Source organism: Amphiprion ocellaris, chromosome 19 (assembly GCF_022539595.1).
Source record: "Amphiprion ocellaris isolate individual 3 ecotype Okinawa chromosome 19, ASM2253959v1, whole genome shotgun sequence".
Taxonomy (NCBI): Eukaryota; Metazoa; Chordata; class Actinopteri; family Pomacentridae; genus Amphiprion; species Amphiprion ocellaris.
This window is the reverse complement of record NC_072784.1, coordinates 6,098,682-6,113,372: the sequence shown is the minus strand read 5'-3', so window position 1 is coordinate 6,113,372 and position 14,691 is coordinate 6,098,682. Positions and strand designations below refer to the sequence as shown.

The following is a 14,691-nucleotide window of genomic DNA, read 5'->3' as shown; positions in this document are numbered from 1 at the left end:
AGTGTTTCTGAAGAAGTACAAAGTGAAATCTATGACCTGGACAAGTATGTTACTGGCTTAAATCCAATAGAAAACCTTTAGGGTGTTTTAAAGAGGAATGTAGGGCAACACAACCCCTCCAGCAAAGAACAGCTGAAGAAAAAAACTCACTGAGGAACGGCAGAATATGACTTCAGAAATCTGTGCAACGTTGGATTGAATCTGTCGGAAGAAAAAAGGTGGACATAGGAAGATTTGAATTTCAGTAATGTGATTTTTCTTACACTGAGTTCCTACTACAAAGTCTGTATTTTAATGTAGAGGATTACTGCTTAACTTAGAAGTAATGTGATTATTTTAAGGCAGGGGTGTCAAACTCATTTTAGGTCAGCCCAATTTGATCTCCAGTGGGCTGGACCAGTAAAATCACAACATAATAACCTATAAATAACCACAACTCCACATTTTTTTGCCTTTGTTTTAGTGCAAAAAAAAGTGCATTCTAAATATTTTCACATTTAAGAAATGTTTTTACAAAACATTATGAACACCCTGAAACTTCTTAAGAAAAATAAGTTCAATTTCAACATCATTATGCCTCAGTTTATCATTTACACATTAAAATTGACAGATCACAGAGTGTCTAAAAAGGCGCAAAACATTCAGTCACAGGTATCTGGAACTGCACAATCTAGTATTGTCCTTTATTTGTGATCAAAACAACTTCTCAAGGTCTAATTTAAAATTTGCAGTTAATGTCTTCGCTGTACTTTGAAAAGTCATTCTGTGGACTCATTCATTGGACTCTCCGGGGGGGCCGGTTTTGACCCACGGGCCGTATGTTTCACGCCCCTGCTTTAAGGTGACACAAAATTGAATCATTTAACATTTAAGTGAGGCTTCTGATATCGTTTTCAAAAGGTCATATACCCCGCACATCTACTTAAAATTACCAAAATCATTGTAAGATGATGCAAAGGGATAATTTAAGCAGAATGTCATTGATAACATTTTGGAGGCCTTGAGGGCCTTTTAGATTGAAAGATATTTCTGATATTGGTTGGTAGAAGCACAGCAAATGTGGCATGCAATTCCTAATGACACTGCCCCAGAACTTTTGAAATGAAAAGTGGTTCTTGAAACCTTCCTTTCATTCAAACTCCTCGGTTACATATCAAACAGGAGCTGCACTCAATGTTGCACAAAACCTTTCACTACTCTGGTCTCACTTCACCGCATTTCAGGGAAACGAGTCTTCATTAAAGGCATAGAGCTGCTATTTTTCCCCCAATTATTGTTTGACTGTAGCAGAGCACCCCATTCATACAGAAGAGGTCCACCTGTCTGCAATCCTAAACAATAGCTGCTAGATAGCTGCTAGATGCGAGGCTCAGACGGCAGAATGACGAGACGCCCAGCAGGCTGACATGAATCATCCGTTATTTGTGAGAAAAGCTGTGTTTAATTTGCAATCCATAAAACTTGCAATACATTAAGCAGACATTATAGACAGTCCTATACAGGAACTTTTGTGTGTTGTGTCCAATTCAAACCCGCTTACCAAAATCTATGACCTTATACAAGTATCCTGAAACATACAGTTTTAATCTTAAATTACATAATTACACATCTGGTACAAAATGTAGACCTTTAAAAAAGTTAATAAAATATAATCTAGCCATTTTTTCCCCCAAACAATGTCTCAGACACATCCTTCATATACTATCACTTAATTTTGGTGTTAAACAGTAATGATAAGGGACACAACATGAGAGGTGAAGACAGATACAGTGTAGGTAGCAACCAGTCAGGACTCTCACTAACAATCTTCAGAGAATAATTTTTTACAATGCAAAAGTAAACAAACAAGCATCTGAGATGGTACATTAAAAAAATGGAAGATTTATCATCCAGATAAAATTATGATTTATGTTTACGTTCCCTTGAAGTTTCTTCCCTCCAGCAGCAAAAATAGACACAGAAATGGTGTTTGTGACTAACGGCTGTGGAATGAATGTACAGTGCACATATAAAGTATTCAAAGTGTTTTTGTCATTAGTCTACATTCAACTCACCATAATGACAAAGCAAAAGCTAAATTATAGACGTTTGCTTTGTCATTATGGTGAGTTGAATGTAGACTAATGACAAAAACAGTTTGAATACTTTATATGTGCACTGTACATATAAAGTATTCAAAGTGTTTTTGTCATTAGTCTACATTCAACTCACCATAATGACAAAGCAAAAGCTAAATTATAGACGTTTTGGCAAATTTAAAAAGGAAAAAGCTAAAATATCACATTGACGTAAGTACTCAGACCCTTTGCTATAAGTCACTCTGTCCAACTCCAGCTACAGTCAAACACATCTTAGTAGGCTGCAAGACCAGCCTCGCTCAAGGCCGACACACCTGGTGGCAGAACCAGGTGCTGAAGTATTTGGAGGTAGTGCTGGAAACGCAGCAGATGAGTGTTAACGGCCTTCCACCCACGTGGACCCGCTGGCAAGAAACAACATCTGTCCGTGAGGGTGGGGGTCCTCTTGGGCTTGTGATTGGAGGATGCTGGTAAACCTGGACCAAAAGCTCTGGTTTCCACCTGAGATCACATCCACCAACCTGCAACCAGACCTGGTGCTATGGTCAGCTTCGCTTAGGCACGTCTACATCATTGAGCTCACAGTGCCCTGTGAGAGCTCAGTAGAGGAGGCCTACGAGCACAAGAAGCTGAGATATATGGAGCTTGCCGCCGATGCAAAACAGCGAGGCTGGAAGGTGAGGGTCCGACCAGTTGAAGTAGGCTGCAGACGATTCGTAGCCACCTCCACATCAAGGTTTCTCCAGGAGATGGGAGTACGTTGGAAGGCCCACCAGCAGGCCATCAAGGACCTCTCCAGAGCTGCTGAAAAGGGAAATCAGTGGCTGTGGATGAAGAAAAAGGACTCCACCTGGGCCTTCAGGTGAGTAGATGGCATCTGGGGGGTGAACCTGGGACGCTTTGATTCACTGCTGAACCCTCTGGAGATGTCATGGGCCGATCAATGAAACACCGATGAAGGGGGGCATCCACTTGATAACCCAGAGGATGCTCTCATTTACTGGACCATCCTACAGTCTTAGGTGTCTCATGTATACAAGAAGGGATATAAACATCTAGTCCTACACAGCAGACACTTGGTAGAAGCCCTCTGGGGGTAAATTCAACTGATTGTAAATGATCTGGTGATGGAGAGTCCAACACCTGTGCAGCAACGTTTTTGGCACCCCCTAAATGAAAATTCCCACCACCAAAAAGATGAACACTAAGAATTAAAAAAAATAAAAAATCAGCTTTGTAAATTGGTCTTTCAGTTATTCAAGTACAATAAACATTTTCGTTAAAGTGTCACAGACAACTGGAAAATGCACCAATTTCTCCAAAAGAAGGCAACACAGACTCACTTCTTTTCCTATTTCCTATGGAGGCCGATCATACTCACTGTCATGCATAGTCACTCCCAAAAGCCCATTCTAAGGCAAGAAAACCCTGCTGGCTACATAAGATCTCACAGTTGACAAGCAGATTACAGCAAAAAATGTTCCTTCGCCACAGAGCTCAGAGACAGAATTGTGTCGAGGCATAAAAACATTGCTGCTGCTGTAGTTCTAAAATGGAAGAAGTATTCAACAACTTCCAGCCAAAATGAACAACTGCAGGAGAAGAGTCTTGGTAAGAGAGGTGACCAAGAACGTTATCATCACTTCCTTGAGCTCCAGAGATTCTGTGTGCAGATAGAAGATTTCAGCATTACAGCACTCCTCATATCTGGACTCTATGGCAGAATGGTCCAACTGAAACCTTTCCTTAGCGGAAGACAAATGAAATCTGCAAGAAAGCCCCAAGGACTTTGAGACTCTCAAAAAAAGATTCTCTGACATGATTAAAGAGTCACGTTGGGAGGAAACCAGGCATTCCTTATCACTTCCCCAGTACCATCCCAGTGGTGAAGCATGGTGGTGGCATCATCATGCTGTGGGGAAGCAGGGACAGGCAGAAAGCTGAACAGGGGAAAGAAATGCTCTGAATGAAAGCCTGCTCCTGTGCAAGGCTAGTGTCATATCTTGATTTCATATTATTATTAAGTAAACAGTCTGAATACTTAGATCGGTAAGATTTATTTACATCTGATACAAACTGAAATGCATGTAAATATTTATTTTTAGGTTTTTATTTTATTTTTTTAGTTAGTTTTGTTCTTACACATACTTAGCAGGAGCTGAAGTCCACTTTCCAGCTGTTTGCAGGAGCCTTTCCTTTGACTTTATTAAATATTTGCAGCATAATTTAGCAGTAGGATCCATATGAGCCTCTCCACAGCTGAAGAGTTTACGCACATGGAACAACAGCAGTAAGAAGTGGTCGGTATAACTCGATTAACTGCTTATTATTATTATAAAATATCGCAGACACAATATATATATTATTTATATAAAATTCAGCTTTTGCTTCATCATTATGAGGTCTTAATGCAGACTAATGAGGAACCAAATTAAATTTAACGGCTGTAGCATAAAGCTGCAACAAATCAAAATGTGAATAATTGTGTACACAGTGTGAATCCCCTTTTCAATCCCAAATGAGAAAACTGCTTCAAAGGAAGCGACGCCTTTGTATCTGGACCTGATAATGTTGGTATTTTATCAGTAGGAGTTTCAAGTCTAACTAAGGTGGTTAATATATGTGTGTGTGTTATTACTAGGGTCATGGTCATGGTGAGGAAGTCATTTTCAATTTCACGTTTGCTTTTGAAAAAACTAACAAAGCCAAGCTGTCAGTATAGAAAGTCCCTTTACACTTTTCATATATTGTACATCCTATTTATTCATCCATTTGTTACAATTCGTACATCAAATGTCTTAAAGAAACTCTTTCTCTTTGTCCAAATTAGCATGTATGCTCAGGTCATATCAAAAAATATGGCAATACTTAAAAAAAAAAAAAAAAAGTGCATCAATAATATAATAGAATATTAAACTGACACTAAGTGATAAAGAAAATGATTTATCTTCTTACAGCAGCCAATTTACAGCGCGTTGTTAGTACTTTTTGCAGTGTTTAAGAACAATCTTACACGTCTTAGCCCATTATCTGTAAACTATATATGCTGCTTCGCTCTTTCAATGTATAAACCACATAAACCGACAAGCAAAAGATCCTTTCCTACGCTCCAAACAGATGTTGTAATGGACTGAAAGCATGCTAATCGCCCTCCGCTTTCCGAATGCTGATCAAAAACCCCAACATATATCGACGGTAAACAAACAAAATGTGTGGAACAAAATCACATGACAGCAGTATCTCTCCTCAGTAATTCAACTCTGCATAGATTTTCGTTTAAGACACACACAGGTAAGAAGTTAGAACAGTACTATGAAGTGGAGAGAGAAGTGATGACTCCGTCTGGGGGCTTCTCTGGGTGCCGTGTGCAGAAATCAGCAGAGGTCCTAGTGTTCAGCAGGCATTCTGGGCTGTCACAGAGGCACTTAGAAGAGAAAATAACACAGAGGCATTAGTCATATGGTGAGATGTCAAAAAAGAAATCACTATGATTAACATGAAAAAAGAATTATGAAAAAGACTTAAATGTGAATTGTGAGACTGGAGAAGTGAGGGTGCATTTACTGCAATTTAAAGTCTTTGGCTTTTTTCTGTGAGACTGAATTTATGCCACATTGTCAGCAGGAGAGGAGCTTTTCAAACTTAGTGACATTTATCCGCTACAGCCCCCCCAGACGTGGGATATGTAGCAGTGTGCATTCATAGGTCTGTGAAAATCACTAATGACGAATTCTCTCAGTCAGACACAGGTCACTAAATGTTCTTCTTGGCTTCACTCAGCTAAACTTATCACAGTGATGGAGAAAATTGCCGTTCATGTGAGACGGGACAGACTGTTAAGTAATGTTCTGTTAGATCCTGACTGATCCTAACTCAATGTTGGCAATATTTTATAGTTACAAGCAGTTAATCACTTCTTACTACTATTGCTCCTGAAGCTGAGATGCTCATATGGATCCTACTGCGAAATTATGCTGCAAGTACTTGCTAAAGTTTTTTCTCAAAGGTTTTGTAGCATCCACGGCTGTTATCCCCTTGACGCCGATCTTTGCAAATTCGCATCATTCTACTTTCATTCAGACTGCAGCTGAGATGGCGTATCCGTTCCCCCAATGTCAGTTTGTGCATATTCAATACGTACCTCGGAACCTTTTGCACTGGTTTCTTGCAGGACCAGTCAGAATGGGACCTTAAATTATTGTATATTAGTGCTGTCAAACGATTAATCACAGGGTTGCTGTGGATTCATTTTGATTAATCACAATTAAATATTATTCATTTTTAATCTATATTAATCGCAGACTCAAGAAAAAAGGGAATATTTATGCACTTAAGGTGTTTATTAAGCACCTTTAAAGGTTCATGTTAGAATCCCAGACCAACACATGCTTCACGTTAATGTGGTACTTTAAGCTGGAAGTGCTTCGGTGAAAATAAAACTCCTTGATGCAGAGTGTGAATATTACTGGATGTTTGTCAACTGTTCCGACTTGGGGGTTTTTTGTATTCAAATTTCCCACAGAGAGGTCCAACGTGCTGTTTGTTTAACCCTCCTGTTGTCCTCATTTATGGGCAACAAAAAATACTGTTTCCTTGTCTGAAAAAAATCCAGAAATTCAGCAAAAAAATTCCCCAAATTTCTGAAAATTTGCAGAACCTTCAGGAAGAAAATTCCAATAATTCCTTAAAAGTTTTATTTTTAAAAAAAATCCCCCAAATTTGGCAAGAAAATTCTTGTAAATATTTTCTAAAAATGAGTAAAAATCTTCCAAAAAAAATCCTAAAAATATCTAAAGTGATTACATATATATCAGTAAAACTTCTAATATTTTCTTTAAGAACATTCACATAAATTGTTTTGTGAATGTTCTTAAGAAACATTTTTAACATTTCTTTTTTTCACCAAAAATGTTCAAAGATTTCCCAAAAATGTTGAAAATGTGGACATCAGAAGTTTCACTGTGAATTCTTTTTTTTCTCACATTTTCAAACTTTAAACCGGGTCAATTTTGACCCGCAGGGCGACACGAGGGTTAAACGTCTTTCATTTGGAGTTGCTTGGTTCTGCCACTAGTGGATCAACTGCCCATTTGCGTGACAGTAAGTCTACTTGGACAAACTGGACAAAAATGCGTTGCCAAAGAAGTTTCAGGGATTTTGAATCATTCTGTGCTGCAGATGTGTTAACTGCGTTGAAATTTTTAATCAGATTGATCATGATGATGGATTGATCCGTGTTAACGCGTTCATTTTGACAGCCCTATTATATATGTGTTCAATGTGTAATAGATTAATTAACTCCACTTAATTTAGTATCAGCTGGAAAGCAAAAAGGGGCTGCACAGTGGTGTAGTGGTTAGCACTTTCGCCTTGCAGCTAGAAGATCCCTGTTTGCATCCAGGCCTTTCCAGGATCTTTCTGCATAGAGTTTGCATGTTCTCCCTGTGCATGCATGGGTTTTCTCCAGGTCCAGAATACAGTCTCACAGTCCAAAAACATGCTGAGGTTAATTGATTACTCTAAATTGCCCACAGGTGTGAATGTGAGTGTGATCGTTTGTCTGTATATGTAGACTGGCGACCTGTCCAGGGTGTCCACTGAGTTCACTTTGCAAAAAAGTAAAAACAGACATCAGGAAGCTCCACAGACTCAACCAGAAGAAGCTGAAACATCAAAGTAATATTTTTGCTTGAAGAGACAAATTTTCTTTAAAAAATGTTTTTAAAAATAACCTTAAGGTTAGATAAGCAATTCAGAACGATTTTAGTTTTGGTTTTTTTTGTGTTAAACCCTTTTGATAAAGTCAGCTGGGATGGGCTCCAGCCCCCCCTACGACCCTAATAAGGATTAAGTGGTGTATAGATAATGGAAAAATTCTTTATGTAGCATAGCAATGTGTCTTAAAGTGCATTATGGCCTTAAAAAGAGACCTAGAAAGGTCCGGTCCTACCCAGGGAGGTGGTACTGTATCGTGTCCGCTGCAGGGTGGCGAAGCTCGGCTTCTCTGACAGCAGGACACGGTGGGCTGGAGGGACCACGACTTCTCCGTTCCTCTGCAGGGAGGCACACCTGCGAAATGTCAAATCCAGCTTCGTCTGGATGTTGCTGGAGCTGTGGGCGCGCTTAATGTCAACGGGCTCGTGATTCCCGGTCTTTCCGTTGACCAGCTGTACTTTGCAGGCGTTTGAGTCACAACCGGGGACGATGTTTCCCTTCCTCTCCTCTAGCGCCACTGCAGTCAGTGTACCGTTGGAGAGGGACAGTTTGGCTAAATTACTGCTTGCCAGCCTCCCCAGTTGTCCGTGGCCATTCATACACTTATCTTGTCCCCTGATGGGTGACCTAGTGATGTCTTTCTTCATGAAACCAGGCTTGAAAAAAGACAAGAGGCTGTCCTGGCTCCGAGCTTCCTGCCTCCTCTGCCCCCTCCTGTCCTCAGACTGAATGACCATCTGGAACAAGTCTTTTTGTGCCCTGGAGGTCGCCCCTGTCTGGACCTTGCATCTTCTGAGTGTAGAGTCTCTGCTTGGAGGTGCGCTGTGGCTGATGTGGCCACCTAGAATAGCCCCTCTGTGCAGCTGGAAATCCAGGGTCCTGCCCTGGTCCGGCCTTCCTCTTTTACAAGATCTCTGCCTCAGAGAATCATCATCTCTGACGTTGACGTTGCTGCCGTTTCCAACTCCATGGCTGATGCCTCTCTCAAGATATGGTCTGCTCTGTCCCTCTGGTATTTTAGGGGAGTAACAAGTGTCTGAGCTGAGTCTGTCAGTGCAGCTGAGGCTGCTGCCACTGGGTGAGCTGCAGTCCTGTCCTGCTTCAAACACTCTTCCCTGGACGCTCCTTTGTGGTGGGGTGGCCACCAGCGAGATAATCGGGTCTTTGGTGCAGCGTGGCCGGCGCCCAGACTCCAGATACTCGACCAGCTCTCCAGACTGTGCCTGTACTGAGTGCTTAATGCGGTCTTTGGATCCAAAAGACCACCGCAGAGGAAGAACTTTGTTAAGCGTCTCCTTGGGCTTAGTTGGTGATCTCATGCTTACACTCCTGCCTTGGGTTCCTCGAACAAACTGACTGACTTCAGACACATCTGTAGGAAAATACGTGATATATTAACTTGAACAATAAAGACATACTTAGATTATTCTACTAGTTCATTTGGCAGACGCTTTTATTCAAAGCGACATACATTTGAGAGTACATGTAACAAAAGCAAGAATCTAGTCAGGAGAAAACAACCCGGATAAGTGCCATAAAACAACTTCAAGTGTGATAGAACCTTGGTGCCTAGAGGCAGTGTGGGAGGTAATAGGAATTCATTGCAGTCTTTCAAATATATTGTGAAACTGGTTTATGCAGGGGGAAACATAGTATGCAAATACATGAAATATATAGGGTCATTCCATGTCAACTCAAGAGTCCCTGCAGTTCAAGTCAGACGTTTTCTTGAAGAAATCGATGTACAGACTTCTATTTAATTCATGACATCTTGCAAAACCAGAAACCTGTCCTTTAAATATTTCACTTTAGTTATATCTTTGAAAGTTTGGCCCTTCTAACTAAACAGTTCATTGTTTTTGCAATTCATTTTAAGCTTCCCCAACTGCCTATTTTTCACAGGATTTGGTAGAACTTGGTACTGAGCATTCACAAAACCCCAAAGATGCTCAATGTTTCAAAGTAATCAGATCATTAACTATTCTTTTTCTACCTGAAAAAAGACAATCTAATATTCAAAGTTGTTTTCTCCACTAGTTTTTGCTGTCTTGCAAGCACATTTTCATTCTGCGCAGTACTAATAAAGTTCTATTATGTATCATAAGTTATTTGGCTCTATGTTAAAAATCCTTGAAGTTTTTCATTTGTATTATTCATTGCAGATACATCAAAAGAAAGATTATTTTTCAGCCCTAAACGGTATAATTAATACTTGAAAAAGCTAACCTTTTCATACTTTTCACTGGCTGTAATATTACATTCAGTGGTTTCGTTTCATAGGAAGGTCCTTTTTTATCTCTATGACACCTGCATTCACTGGCTACTTTATTCATGTGAAATCCAATCCAATCTAATGCAAAGGCTATGCCATAAATCTGGACCCAATCAAGTGAAAAAGGTGATTAGTGATGCATAAACCTTCATTATCAGCTCTTGAGGATGTGCATAGTTGTTGTACTGATACAATGTTTTAGTCTGAATCTACATAGTATGCACGAGTCCACTGACTATGGGAGGTGATATATTTACATCACACGAACTTTGCATGCTCCAAGATCTGCAGAGTCCAGTCACCATTACTTGTATAGCACATTTAAACAGCAGGTGTCGAGCCAAAATAAAAACTGGCCTCAGATTTTCACGTAAATTCTGTAATTTTGCTGAGAGGGCCAAACTTCAAAAAACTGAGAAAGTATTTGCAATAGAGCAAAAGACAAGAAAACCCTCGGCATGCAGGATAAATGAGTCAGCATGGAATGAATGATAAGCATTCAAAACATTTAAACATTCAGGATGGTTTATTTCAAATATTCGCATATTCAAGATGCTCTGATTCAAAAGCAGACGCTGAGAGACAACATGAGGCAACATTTCTTCTTTACTACGAGTTAGACCAGAGCCTTGCTGCCCCTCTCTTTCCAAATGGAAGTAAGTCCATTAGAAAAAGTTCTGCTTCAAAAATAGCATAATGATGTTTTTGCCATTTGGTATTTGCACAGTTTGAAAACAAAATACGGTGTGTTAATGAGAGAGTTTTAGATGTTCTGGCAGTTGGATTTTATTATCTTTGGACACTGTTGGTGCAAAACTCAGCTGAGCAGCTGCTGATTTTAGCTTTATAATTACTTGAGTTTTGCATTTGAGAGCATCTTCTCAATAAATTTTCAGCAAGACAGTGGACAACTGTTCCCTAAACTAAATATAAACTTGCAACAATACAGCATTGTAAAACTATGCTATTCCACTTTTTACCCAATGGTGCTGCACATCATGCTGAATTAAAACTGAAACAACTTTGAAACCTACTTGGTTCTACTCGTCTTGGGGGTTCTTCTCCAAACACTGGCAACTCTGGAGACTCTGGAGCCTGTGTGGGCCCTAAAGGTCCAGGGTTGGGTCCACCTGACACCACGCTGCCCCTCTTACTGCCCCCCGTCAGTCGGACCAGCCAGTGGTCGGAGGCGGACGAGCTGGTGGAACCTATGAACACAGGTCAATCGAGCTTTGCATATTGATTCATTTAAACACACCAAGAGACAGAAGCCTGCCAATAGCCACAGCTATGGCTCTACATAAGTCACAGTGGGAGAGAAGAGGGAAGAAACAGTCTTGCATTTAGACGGCTAAATGAAATCTGAAACCACAGGGGATCATCAGCATTTCCATTCCTCTGTGAATATTCTCATTATGCTGGAACAACAAAGAAGAGTGTTTCTATGACTCCAGGAAATGGAGACCTTTTCCTGGCAACAGGTCAGCTTTTCTCTACAATCACTTAAACCCTTCATTTACTGGCCATTAGCCAGGGCCTGATATTACAGTGAAAGTATACACTGAGGTTGAAAATGGACTTGTGCAGGTCAAACCTGTGGATAATAATAGTGTGATATCACTGCCACCTTTCCTCCATTTGTATGATCTTTTTTTAAAAGCAAGCGTGCAGTAGATTGAACCTGATTCTCCTAAATGGGAAAAAGCCATCGTCTAGCATTAGGAAGACTAACCAGTGACTGAGGAACTGGCAGACCAGGGGGGGATGGTGTTTCTTCTCTGGTAGAAGAGGATGTAGGCTCCACGTGTGCACACCTCCGCCTCCGGAACCGGCTCGGCACTGCTGTCATCGTAACTGTACCACTGGCCGTCCACCGAGTTCCTACAGAAGGCTGGACATACAATAAAAACAGAGCGAGATGAATTACACATCCAACTGATGTATCCAGGAGCGTTAAGTTGAGACAAGACAAGACACGACACAAGATACGACACGACACGATACGACAAGACAAGATACGACATGAACCGAACTGTAATAACTGTAGTCACTTCGTTTTTACTGAAAAGCTATTTACATTTTCTAAAATATGCCATATCAGTGTAGTTATTATGCTTAGTATCTTAATTAAATATGTTTACTTGGAAGTTAGTCATAAATTTGGGAAAGAAATTAAGTTGAAATTAGAATTTTATTAAAGAGTCACATCCTGCCTCTCCTCTATGTCCAAAAGAAGCAGCTAGTTTCCACATTACAATGGGATTAATGAGGCCTTGTGCAGTGATGTCAGATCCCTCAGTCTGACTGCAGATAGTTGAAACATGAACTATTTGTTCAGTAGAAAGCAGTGGTTTTTAAAAGTCTAACAGTGTGTGTCTGTGGATGTGAACTGAACAAAGACTCTGGGTTGAATGGTTGCAGCTGAATCTTCTCAATGCCTTTTTTTAAAAGTTAAAAGCTCAATCATATTCATCTCCATCTGTGGTGCAATTTCAAATTGGCCAGATGTCGTAAATTGAATCAATCTGAAAAGGCAGACACCAATAAGATTTTCATTTTCTTTTATATTAATATTTTCATTTTTGCACCTTTCAGTTATTTGGATGAATTCTCAAAGGACGTTAATACAACACCCTACATATACAAACCTATTCCCAAATACACTGCAGGCCACAACTGCTGTTTGTAATTTTTGTTGTTTTTTAATAGATGTCGTTAATACTTGCATCTATATTTCAGGAAATATTCCCATAAATAAAAATCCAAACATGTCTGCATCGATCCAAATGAAGTATCTGCTGTAACTTACAGGCTTATAGAGTGTAAAACACTTTATTTCCATTGCCAGACTGACTTTCTGTTGCCTGAGTTTTTATTTACTTTAGTGATTAGACTATTTCATCCTTGCAATGACGTCATTATTGCAAATTTTAATCCGCTTTGCATATCTTGATCCTCCAGGGGAAACTACTTTTGCACATTTGCTGAAAATAAACAAACTCATCCTGAGCTCTGTTCCTGATGATTTCACCGTAGAAACTGTGAGTCTGAGCACATCAGTTCATATGTTTGCTTCTAGAACAGCATTTAGATTAGCAGGACCAGGATGACACATCATTAGACGTCAGTAATTAATGAAGTTATCACAGCTGCTACTCCTGTGAGCGTACAGCTCCTCTCTCAGTGTGGGTCCTGCTGCCTTGGAAAGCTGTTTGATGAAGAAAAGAAGTGAACACTCTATGCAAAACATACCAGAGCTGGAGAGCAGATTTCAAGGTTTCTATGAGAGTTTGTGACGGTGTGATATTAATGGAGACGGAGCTGAACTGTAACAGGGTGCAATTTGAACATCAGGATATCAATTTAACTCCTGGTTCGACACCAGCTTTATGCTTGTGTGGATGTCATAGATATGTGCTTAGCTTTCAGACAAATCTGAAATCTTTTGCTTAAGGGTATGACAAGGGTACTTCAAAAAGTTCTCGACTGCACCTAGAAACAAGGGGAAATATAAGGCTGTATTTTGTTGTCAACAAAAACTGAAATATTCTGTAAAAATGTCATGTGGTGTTTGGTTATAGGCAGCCATGTTGATTTTAGGCCTGAAAACAGCAAAAACATCAACTATGATACCTGTCAACTATGTTAGAAAAAGTCCTGCAATTATATATTGACCGTTCTGACTTCTATCTATTTACCAAACTGAAAATCCCACTTATGCATTTGCCAGTTTCAGAGTGATTATGAGGTCATCCATGCTGTCCAGCAGCATCTGGAGCCTCCAGATGTGACCTTCAGTGAAGGAATAGCGAAGTTTTAACATCAGTGGACCAAGTACATTGAAGTTAAAAGACACTTCGATGAAAAATAAAGCAAGAAAAGTTTTCCTCTTGTGATGTTTTCTGATGAAGTTGAGAACTTTTTGAAGTATCCTCATATATACAGATCACATTTAAAGCTATTCTTCATCTACTTCCTTCATACCTACACATCTGTATCTGTCAAAAAAGGTATTGAAGGCTATTGTCTTGTGCTCTCCTTTGAAGTTTTTCCTTTTTATGATTCACATTGAATCATAATCACTATATAATTAGGCTTTTTTGACATGAATTTACAAGACTCTTTCATGTGAAAGCAGAGTTGTACAAAGTAACCTCAGTTAATTAAAACCCTCAAACATCAAGCATAACACTGTAAAGACATTCACCTCTCTTGAAGTCAGTAATCAGTAGATGTACACTTGCTACAATTACAGCAGGAACCTGTGTGAATAGGTCTCAATCAGACTGGATTGTATTGTATAATCATGTTGTGTTCCTGCTGTATGTCTCAGAACCCGTACTGAACTGGGGACAAAGGACGTTTAAGTCTACTACCCCCTTAAATTTAGTTGTTTCTTTTCACAGGGACTTCAGCACACAATCAAAAGTAATTGCACCAGAGTTAGCTAGCAGCTAATTTGCATCTGTTCCTTTTCTTGGAATCAGTTGCAAAATAGCAGTAAATAGTCCTTCAGTTGAAAGCAACTTAATGTGACTTAGCAGCTGACATGTATGAATGTAGATGTTAGGATTCACTCACATTTACCCTGTAACATCTCTGACACTAATGACTTGTTGCACATGT

The 14,691-nt window shown here is 39.8% G+C and overlaps 1 protein-coding gene across 1 annotated transcript in view; it reads right to left on the bottom strand.

Annotated features, from left to right (window-relative positions):
* Window positions 1–1,414: 1,414 nt before the first annotated feature.
* The window catches only part of usp43b (ubiquitin specific peptidase 43b), a 115,598-nt gene continuing 102,321 nt past the window's right edge, over window positions 1,415–14,691 (bottom strand). The window contains exons 13-16 of the mRNA XM_055005200.1: window positions 11,798–11,956; window positions 11,100–11,273; window positions 8,029–9,165; window positions 1,415–5,502 (exon numbers count right to left, since the gene is read on the bottom strand). Of these exons, the coding sequence (XP_054861175.1) occupies window positions 5,492–5,502; window positions 8,029–9,165; window positions 11,100–11,273; window positions 11,798–11,956 (1,481 nt within the window). The 3' untranslated portion in view covers window positions 1,415–5,491. The remainder of the gene's footprint in view (window positions 5,503–8,028; window positions 9,166–11,099; window positions 11,274–11,797; window positions 11,957–14,691) is intronic.